The following is a 10728-nucleotide window of genomic DNA, read 5'->3' as shown; positions in this document are numbered from 1 at the left end:
GGGGAAAATTAGAATGTTGTGCCCTAACGTATTGGGTGTGGTATTTTATTTCTCTGAAATGATAAGGGTCTTAATACGTAACATTTTAAGTTTTTGCTAAGGATTACGATTTTCAAATTTTCGACATTAAGACATTAATTAATTAACTAGGTACCAATTTTTTGGCGTAATGAGGGTGTTAATCCTTCCTCATACGTAACCGACTCCCGGGCCCGTTTTTCTAAAATTTGTAGACCAATGTCATTTTTAGGTGACCCAATTACACCTTAATAAAAGATTGGCGGCGACTCCCAATTTTCATCTTTTAAAGTCGACAACCTAAAATTTTTGTTTTTTTCAAAAAAATAGTTTCGACAGCTTGGCGACTCCACTGGGGAACTTAAGAGAGTCGAGCCACAAAATTGATTAATTCTTGTTTTATAGTCGAGAAAATATTTTTTATAAAAAAAACTCATGACATCCTTCATTATCTTCTTGTTTAAATATTGTTTGCATTATACATTTCATGAGCTGAACAATTTTACCCTTTTAAGTGGGAGTGAGAAGCTATGCCTTCGTGAGGTTTTCACCTCCGTGTAGGGTAGTGGATTGCTTCCGGGATACATCCGTACCTATGTCTTCGTGAGATTTTCATCTCCGTGCAGCCATAGGAAAATGTATTCCCCTGAACTGAACTCGGTCCATATGAGCCTATAATGGGTGAAGATCGAGGAATCTGCTGGTTCGGGTGCCTTTGCCCTAGAAGCCGAACTTCATATAGTGAACTTTAAGAATCCACCTTAGGTAGAACTATACTAAACCCTAGTAGATATCCTAGTAGGTGTTTTACTCTTTCTTGATTATATTCTATGTTTATATTCGATACTGACTTTTTGTGTTTTATTTTGATTGCATGACTTGACATTTCATTTCATTATAAAAAAGGAGGTGTTATTCACGTTCAGTTGCTAAATAGAGAGCTTGTCATAAGGAAATGGGTTTATTGATAAAGTGGATAACAATATGGTTGTCCGAATATGGTCCAAGAACACGTGATAAGAGAATGATGATAATTTAATGGAAGACTACACGACTATGGCTCCGTTGCCCAATGATTCAAGATGACAAAGATTATTTGAGAGCTGCTGAACCTTCTTAAAGAGAAGCCAACGAGCATCACGAGGATGAGTGAGTAACAAGTTACGACCTAGATTGAGCAAAAAAGGAGATAGAAGAGACGTTTTTTAAAGAGTTTGTGAGATTTATCTTAATGCTCGAATGAAGAAGAGTATCGAATATCTCCACCTATGAGGGCAATGCCATATAAATATCCATTTTATGTAAAGAGATTTGTTTTCTAGTAAAGTTTTCTAAATGGAATTGAATCAGAATCAACGTCTCTTTATGCATTCATTTCATGCATTCGCATTACATGATATCATAGCATTAAAATTCTTCAAAAATTCTAATTAATTTAAATCACTGCTCAGTTAATCTGGAAACCAACCAACCTACTAAACACCGCTACGGTACTCGATTGAAAACTAAGGATATGGATCAAAGGATGGAAAGACTAGAACAATTCCAAAAGGAAATGCAGGAGCAGCTTCAAAAGCAAATGAATGAGAAGCAAAAAATGATAGACAAAATGATGGAATCTCAAGGGAGTATGATGGCTCAGTTAACTCAATGGTTCAACAAAGGAACTGATAAAGGAAAAGGCTCTGTGCTCAATATTGAAGAAGGAGACAATGAGGGACCTGTTTATTCCCCAAAACTTACCTCTCAACAAGCGGAGGTATATCCGCGCAGATCCTCCATTACCATCAACCCTCAAGGCGGTGTTGTAACACCAATGAACTTTCAAGCTATATCAGGATCTAACCCTGGAGACAGCCTTGCTAATCCCGCTATCCCTGACTTCGATGAGACAGTTGAGAAAATGAATGGTGAATTGCTGAAACAACTCGAAGAAAAGTACAAATGGCCGGAGGAAAAACTTAGAGCGATGGAAAGTACTGAGGGCTACCATGGAATTGACGCTAAAGAATTGAGCTTGGTTCCGGATTTAGTACTCCCTTATAAATTCAAAATACCTGAGTTTGAGAAGTACAATGGAACTAGTAGCCCCGAAGCTCATGTTACCATGTTTTGTAGGCGAATGACTGGGTATGTTAATAATGACCAACTGTTGATGCATTGTTTCCAGGATAGCCTCGCAGGGGCAGCGTCCAAGTGGTACAATCAATTGAGCTGCACCCAGATTAATTTATGGAGAGATCTAGCACAGGCGTTCTTAAAATAGTACAACCATGTGACTGACATGGTACCTGATAGAATTACTCTTCAGAACATGGAGAAGAAGCCTGGTGAAAGTTTCAGGTAATATGCACAGAGATGGAGGGAGGTTGCTGTCCAAGTTCAGCCATCTCTTCTAGAAAGAGAGATGACGATGCTTTTCGTTAGTACATTGAAGGCCTCATTCATCACACATATGTTAGGGAGTGCAACAAAAAGCTTTTCTGACATAATCATGAATGGTGAAATGATTGAAAGCGCCATAACGAGTGGAAAGATTGATGCTAGAGGAAATAACAGAAAGCAAGCCTCAAAAGAAAAGGAAAATGAGGTGAACAGCGTGAATACGTACGGAAAATCAATTGCTAATCAACAGAGTTCGTCAAGACAAGAATTAGGTGTGAAGCCAGGTACTGAAAAGCTCCAGTTCACGCCAATTCCAATGTCGTACAAAGAGTTGTATCAAAGTTTATTCAATGCACATGTTGTTTCTCCTTTACATGTGAAGCCTCCACAGCCCCCGTATCCCAAATGGTATGATGCAAGTGTACAATGTGATTATCATGCAGGAATTGCGGGGCATTCTATAGAAAATTGCATTACCTTTAAAAAAGTGGTTGAAAGGCTTATCGGTATGGGCGTTGTCAAATTTGGTGATTCATCCAGTGCAGAAAAACCGCTACCCAATCACATTTGATAATGGGGGTGAATGGGATGTATGAAGAAATGTTAAGAGGCGTTCACATCAATGCCATTTTTGAAGACACAATTTGCAAGGGTCCTTGAAGATATTCACCCTTATCAACTTAGAAGTGTTCTAAGTAATTGAACTGCGGAATAAATCTCTGTAGTTTTTTAGAGCTTATTTAGAGTAATGTTCAGAAAAATTTTGTTATTTTTAGCCTAAAAATGATAAAAATTCCTTTGCGAAATAGGCTCATGTCTGAACGTCATTATTCTAATAAAATACATCTTTGCATTCATTTTTGAGCCAATATATTTTATAATCATTCTTTTGGATTTTCTTCCACATTCATAATTATATTGTACAAATAATCATTCTTAAATTCGTACATTCTTTTTATATTCTTTTGGACTTACTATAGGTCCCTGGATATCAACGACATGAGTGACGCTGCTACAGACTTAGAATCTCCTTTTGAGCGAGACATGTGTTTAGAGGGATCTCATGACTTTGAAGATGAAATAGATTGTAGCCTATTTTCGAACCTGTTAAGGATGGTAGAATAAGTCGAGAAACGGATCTTACCCTACAAAGAATCATTGGGATACTTGACTTCTCCATATGTGGGGCACAAAGGTCATTTGGTCAATCTAGCCAAAAGAGTCTGACGATCATTGATTCATCTTTGTGGTCGTCAATTACTTTACTAAATGGGTGGAAGCTGCTTCATATGTTAATGTCACAAATTCGACAGTTAGCAAATTCGTGAAGAATTAGTATGGAACGCCAAAAGGATCATATCTGACAATGTACTAAACAACAACACAATATCAAAAGTTTGCAGTCTGTTCATGATTAATGTCATATCGCCAAAAAGGGGATGACAAAAAAAAACAAAAAAAAAACAAAATCTACCAGGGCAATGTCTTTCTCTTGGGTCCATTGTGGTTTTGCTTATTGAAGATAAGATTCTTTCTCTCTGAGTTTTTGGATCCAATACCGATTGATGAAGAATGTTCAAAGTTATCCGTCATGGTCAAATGCGCCAAAAGTAAATGATGCGAGCTCACAAAAAAGGTCCACCCTAAAGAATTCCTTGAGAGGGACCTGGTATTGAAGACGATCCTTCCCATACAAAAAGAACTTCATCCCAAGCTAGGAAGGACCTTATGTGGAAGGCCTTATCCGGAAAAGCATCGACTTTGATCAGAAGGGATAACAAAGACATGCCTAATCTTACGAGTTCAGATTCAATAAAAAATATTTCAAAAAAAAAAGAGGAGAGGCCAAGGTGAAAATCCGCAAAGGACGCCTTGAGACCAAAGGGGATTTGAGTTGAAAACCCGAAAAGGACGGTTCAAATATTGATCAAAATGGGGCATGAGGTGATCAGAGCAACTCGAATCTTGATCAGATTGGGGCATGTGGTGATCTAGTTATATCTGAACCAACAAGAAAGAGTAGGCAAAATCTTGGGGCATTGGCAGAGTACTGTGGATCTCCTAAACACATGTCAAACTAAGAAGGATCTTCAAAAAGTTTGTACAAAGAAGTTCAAGCTGCGATATCTGGGGCACCCAATTTTGATACTATTGAATTTGTTATTCTTGGAATACTTCATTCTTTTCAAAGATACACATTCGCAATTAATTTCTTTGTTATTTTTTTTACTATAATTTATTCTTATCCCTTGTTATGACCTTTTTGTAAGCATGTTGCATTGGAATAATGATCAATGGACTAATAAAACTTTCACAAGGAAAGTTTTGCATATTACTCTAGAAGTTTCTAAATAATACAGGAGCCTGAAACAGGACTATTATTTCGAACGCACCAGGTTTAAAGGTTGGAAATCTGAAAAGGAAGAGTCTAAACTAGAACTTTTGCTTTGGATTTTGTTGTCAAAAACATTGGTTGAACAAAATAATAAGATGTCGTGTTGATGACAAAGCCTAAATCAACAAGCAAGTAATGATCACCAGGCAATAGAAAGAGGTTGCCTCAGGAAGAGAGCCTTCATTTGCACATGAGCCTTTGGTACGACACCCTGAGAATGGTGTAAGAGACTAGAAAGATTTAGATCTTATATCCTTGAATTGTGATAGGAGAGGATTGAAGAAAAGCCATACACTCTTAGGTTACAGTGGGAGAACGATGGAATGAATTTTTGCGCCCTAATGGATTAAACTTGGAGGTTCACAGTGGGGGGCAACCTGGCTAAATGTTTCTTCAGAAAAGCCAGTCAAGCAAGAAGGCGTTGTAGCACACCAATCACAAAGCCTTAATAAACTTCGAGTAATGACAACCTAAACGGGATCATTCTCGGAAAAATAAAATTTTTCATTCATGCAAACACCATTCACACATGTCTAGTTAGGAGCATTTGATGCATTTTGATCATGCCATCCTAATCATTAGGCATAATTAGGTTCATTATACAGGTCATGCTCCCCAGATAATAGATCAGTGAAAATAGCAGATCTTGCCTTCCTGCATCGACAGCGAAGCTGATCGAAAACAAAGCCTTGCCTTCCTCGGTTGTAGTGGAGCAGGTTAAGGATAGTAGATCTTGCCTTCTTGCATTGACAGCGAAGCAGATCGAAGATGGCGGATTTTACCTCCTTGTGGTTACAGTGGAGTACATTGAAACCAGTAATTCTACTTCCCTGGACAATAGTGGAATAGATTGAGGATTTCAAATCTTATCTCCCTAAGCAGTAGTGGAGCAGATCAAAGATGGCAGATTTTACCTCCCTGTGGTTATAGTGGAGTATATTGAAGCCAGTAATTCTACTTCCCTGGGCAACAGTGGAATAGATTGAAGATTTCAGATCTTATCTCCCTAAGCAGTAGTGGAGCAGATCGAAGATGGCGGATTTTACCTCTCTGTGGTTACAGTGGAGTACATTGAAGCCAGTAATTCTACTTCCCTAAACAACAGTGGAATAGATTGAAGATTTTAGATCTTATCTCCCTAAGCAGTAGTGGAGCAGATCGAAGATGGCAGATTTTACCTCCCTGTGGTTATAGTGGAGTACATTAAAGCCAGTAATTCTACTTCCCTGGACAACAGTGGAATAGATTGAAGATTTCAGGTCTTATCTCCCTAAGTAGTAGTGGAGCAGATCGAAGATGGCGGATTTTACCTCCCTGTGGTTACAGTGAGTACATTGAAGCCAGTAATTCTAGTTCCCTGGATAACAGTGGAATAGATTGAAGATTTCAGGTCTTATCTCCCTAAGTAGTAGTGGAGCAGATCGAAGATGGCAGATTTTACCTCCCTGTGGTTACAGTGGAGTACATCGAAGCCAGTAATCATATTTCCCTAGTCAGCAGTGGAATAGGTTGAGGATTGTAAGTCCTATATCCTTGATATTGCAGTGGAGTAGATTGAAGCACCAATTCTTATACATTTGAAGATGCAGTAGGATGGAATGTGGCTGCTTGAAGAAGAAGATCATTAAGATCCAGCGTAACAGGGCAAAAATTGGCCATTTCTAAAGTTTTTGCTCCGTTCTTGTTACACGACAACGAGCAAAGAGGGGCAGCTGTAATACCCAATTTTAGCCCGGGCTCACAAAAAAAACCCCAAAGTAATATCATTTGGCCCGATCGGAATTGCCCATTACTTGAAAAGGTTGAAGGTCCATCTACAAGCTTATGGAAACATAATCTTCAGGGATATGCAATCTTAGATATGATATGCAATCTTAGACATAATATATAATCTTAGATATGATATGCAATCTTAGATATGATATATAATCTTAGATATGATATGCAATCTTAGAAGATATGATTTTGTAATCTTAGAGATTTAATTTGTAGATACCCTTTAATCTCAGCCGTTGATGTAATTGATCTGTACCGCTGGATTTGGGGAGGCTCAACTATAAATAGAGGCCTCTCCCTTCATTGTAAAGAAAAAAAAAAGAAAGGAGGAATAAAAAGAGAACGATTGGCAGTTTTTTAAAGGTGGCTTACTATTTTTTTTTCTTTTGATTATTTTTTACTTATTTACGATTTTAAAAAAAGGGAGAAGGTGATATTACTGCGAATTTTATTTATTTTATTTAGCCCCTCCGCCTTTTAATGTTTTTGTAATTAATTTTTTTTATTTTTTTTAATTTACCCTTTTATTTATTTTTATTTCAATTTGGTCTAATTTGAACGGCATCGTTTAGAGGAGAAGGGAAAATTGCCCTTCCAGCTGTTCTATGTAATTCGAGCGTTCAATTAAGTCCTCCAGACTTTATTTATTTGCGAATTTACCCCGGATCTTTACTAGCGATCCAATTTAGTCCATTTTCATATTTTCTTTAAAAATCAATATTTTTGATAATGCAATTGTATTCTTTTAATTTTTATTTTATAATTCTCATATGCAATTATTATTATTATTTTATATGTATATTTAAGCATGTATTTATGTTTTTTTATACTAAAATTTTTGCATACTTATATTTTATATACACATTTTAATTTATTTATTTAATTTTAATATTATATTAATTGTTTAAAACTTATGTATTTTTTTATGTGTACAGGTATATTTTTTTTCGCTTATTAATTTATGTTTGCATATTTTTATTATTATCTTGCCTATTTATTTGATATTTTGCATGTCATTATTTTGTTTATTTATTTGTTTATTCATATTATTTCTATGAAATTGTTGTATTTATTATTGATATTTGTTTAAGGGGCATTCATTCACATATTCAACATAACATTACCCTATCTCTTATTTAATTTTAAAATAAAACGCTTCAAAATAGAGGTAATACTCGTATTTAGGATTTCTCAAGGAAATTGAGCCCTAACGTATTGGGTTCCGATTATTTTGAAAATCTAACAATCGATGATTTCTCTTTAATAAAAAAAATAAGAACTCATTATTGTGAATTCAACACGTTGTGTCCTAACGTATTGGATGTGACGCATTGATTTCTCGAAATGAATATGTTTTTTAAAAAATTATAAAGAAAATATTCCGAGTTTGGGATTTTAGAGGAATTGTGCCCTAACGTATTGGGCCGTGATTTCTTAAATCTTGAATAAATGGATATTCTTTTACATTTTTTATTGCACTAGTATTTTGCCCTAATTCATTTTTGGGGAAAATTAGAATGTCGTGCCCTAACGTATTGGGTGTGGTATTTTATTTCTCTGAAATGATAAGGGTCTTAATACGTAACGTTTTAAGTTTTTGCTAAGGATTACGATTTTCAAATTTTCGACATTAAGACATTAATTAATTAACTAGGTACCAATTTTTGGGCGTAATGAGGGTGCTAATCCTTCCTCATACGTAACCGACTCCCGGACCCATTTTTGTAAAATTTGTAGACCAAAGTCATTTTTAGGTGACCCAATTACACCTTAATAAAAAATTGGTGGCGACTCCCAATTTTCATTTTTTAAAGTCGACAACCTAAAATTTTTGTTTTTTTCAAAAAAATGGTTTGGACACTTAGAATTGGAGGGGATGAAGGATTTATATAAATTAGGTTTTTTGTTTTTCATGAGAGAGAGAGAGAGAGAGAGAGAGAGAGAGAGAGAGAGAGAGAGAGAGAGAGAGAGAGAGAGAGAGAGAGAGAGAGAGAGAGAGAGAGAGAGCAAAAACATTTTCAACTCAAGCGTATAAATTATGCCTATTCTTCTGCAATTGTCCTCTACTTGACCTACCACATGCTTAGCCTCTATAAAATCCCGTCTAAATCTACATATGAAGGATATATAAAAAATTGTTGCATGGCCACAAGTCTCTAGCACAAATGCAAGCAAAATCAAAGTAAACCCAAGCTTTTAGCCCATGCAGCTATAGGCACGACTTTTTTCAGTGCCAAAGCAACTTCGAGGTTGCTAAAGGATATGTCAAAAATCAAAGGGCAGCTAATCAGGGAAAAAAATCAATGGCCTGAGACCTAACGAAGCTGCTGACATCAGTGATTCGAAGCAGAAGTATAATTAACATAAAAATATTTATTTAAAGTATGCATAAACCCATAGTTGTTCAGTTCGATGCCATTAAGTAATCTTATATAACATTTATAATGTGTTGTATTAAGCAGGTTTCCAGCTATTCTTAGATTCCTTTCCCCCCGAGATCACCAATTAAAACATAGACTGCAATTCAAAAAAAAAAAAAAAGATTGCTAATAAAAAAAAAAGACACAAAACGTGTGAGTTAATTTCCTAAAGTAATAGTTTTAACAAAAATGATTTGTCAATTTTCGAAAAAACTGAATTCATGCTTATTTAAGTTAAGATATATATATCATATAAGCTGGCAGAACTTTGAGCGAACTATTTAATTTCTCCATATTATATATATTAGTTCAATGGTGAAAATCAATCAATTAATTGTCATTCCAATAATTGAGTTATTTCCTTTGGAACCATTATCGTGGTTTTTGTGTATAAAGATGAGATCCTTCTCTTCCATGGAGTCATCAAAAACACCCAAGCTACCTTGTGCAGAGAAACTGAGGAAATGGGAAGCTGCTGCTTTTCAATATCAATGGTAGCTCTTCTCATCCTCATTCACTTTGCAACGCTCCTAAACTCGAGTTTAGCAGTTAGGGAACTCCTTGGAACTCAAACGAACACCGAGTTCATCAGGACATCATGCGGTACAACGACCGACCCTGGCCTGTGTATGACCACATTCTCAGGCTATGCATCCAAAATCCAAGCTAGCCCCAAATTGTTGGCCAGCACTGCGCTCTCTGTCACGCTTAGCACCACGCGTTCTACTTCAACAGTCATCGTAAAGCTCTCCAAAAGCCAGGGCCTAAAGCCTAAAGAGATTGCATCCATCCGAGATTGCTTGGAAGAACTGAAGGATTCAGTGGATGAGCTGAACAGGGCTTTTGCGGAAATGGGTTCAGGTGGAGGCAAAAGCTTTGAGCTCGGAATGAGTGATATAGAGACATGGGTGAGCGCTGCTTTGACTGATGAGGACACTTGCATGGACAGCTTCTCTGGAAAGGACATCAATGGGAATCTCAAAACTACTGTCAGGAGACAAATTGTGAAAGTTGCACATCTGACAAGCATTGCCTTGGCTTTTGTCAATCGCTATGCTGCCCACCCATAAGTCTTAATTAATTGATAGTCATTTCCCTTTAATTGACGTTATGTTATGTTTTGTGTGTGTGTGTTTGCTTAATACACTGCCCTGCACTACACTACACTACACTTGTGCTCTCTGCCTTATGTTTGATTTTAGTCTTGGTGGGGTTTGAGTTCATATCTATAAATTTTAATCGATCATGAATTGTAGGATATCCAAATAATCATGTCATTGCTTTATTGAAACCATTAGTTTTGACTTTTGACTGATGTTCTCTACTGTTGTATATTTAATATAAGAATATTATAGATTAAATATTTTCAAATAAAAATGCAAATTCTATATAAATATATTTATGCAATATATACATATATATATACAATAATATTTATATTTAATTATAATGAAAAAATGTCGATAGTTAAAATTTTCGCCTTACACTTAAATGATTTAAATATTATCATCACTTCCTTTAATATTATAATATATATATGAGTAAGTATTTTTTTGGAATTTTTGAAAATAGACTTTGCTTCCATCTGTTTAAATGAACTTCAAACTTAAATTTTCAAAATTTCGTTCCATCCGATAACTATGATTGAATTTTCTTTAGACATAAACTATTGGAAGCCTTTCTAGCATGAAAGATTTCATATTGTTATAAAAAAAAAATGGGGAAGTGCTTTTT

The 10728-nt window shown here is 35.8% G+C and overlaps 1 protein-coding gene across 1 annotated transcript; it reads left to right on the top strand.

The window, feature by feature from the left end:
* Nucleotides 1-9406: 9406 nt before the first annotated feature.
* LOC107931289 (21 kDa protein) lies at nt 9407-10325 on the top strand. Its single transcript, XM_016863140.2, has one exon. The coding sequence runs from the start codon at nt 9459-9461 to the stop codon at nt 10062-10064; it is 606 nt and encodes a 201-aa protein (XP_016718629.1). The 5' UTR covers nt 9407-9458; the 3' UTR covers nt 10065-10325.
* The last annotated feature ends 403 nt before the right edge of the window (nt 10326-10728 follow it).

Source organism: Gossypium hirsutum, chromosome D08 (genome assembly GCF_007990345.1).
Source record: "Gossypium hirsutum isolate 1008001.06 chromosome D08, Gossypium_hirsutum_v2.1, whole genome shotgun sequence".
NCBI classification, from domain to species: Eukaryota; Viridiplantae; Streptophyta; class Magnoliopsida; order Malvales; family Malvaceae; genus Gossypium; species Gossypium hirsutum.
Note: the sequence above shows the minus strand (reverse complement) of the source record. Positions and strands in the feature narration are given on the sequence as shown.

Bases quoted from the DNA above. Each gene is read 5' to 3' on its own strand.
- LOC107931289 (XM_016863140.2), top strand. From the start codon at position 9,459: ATGGGAAGCTGCTGCTTTTCAATATCAATGGTAGCTCTTCTCATCCTC.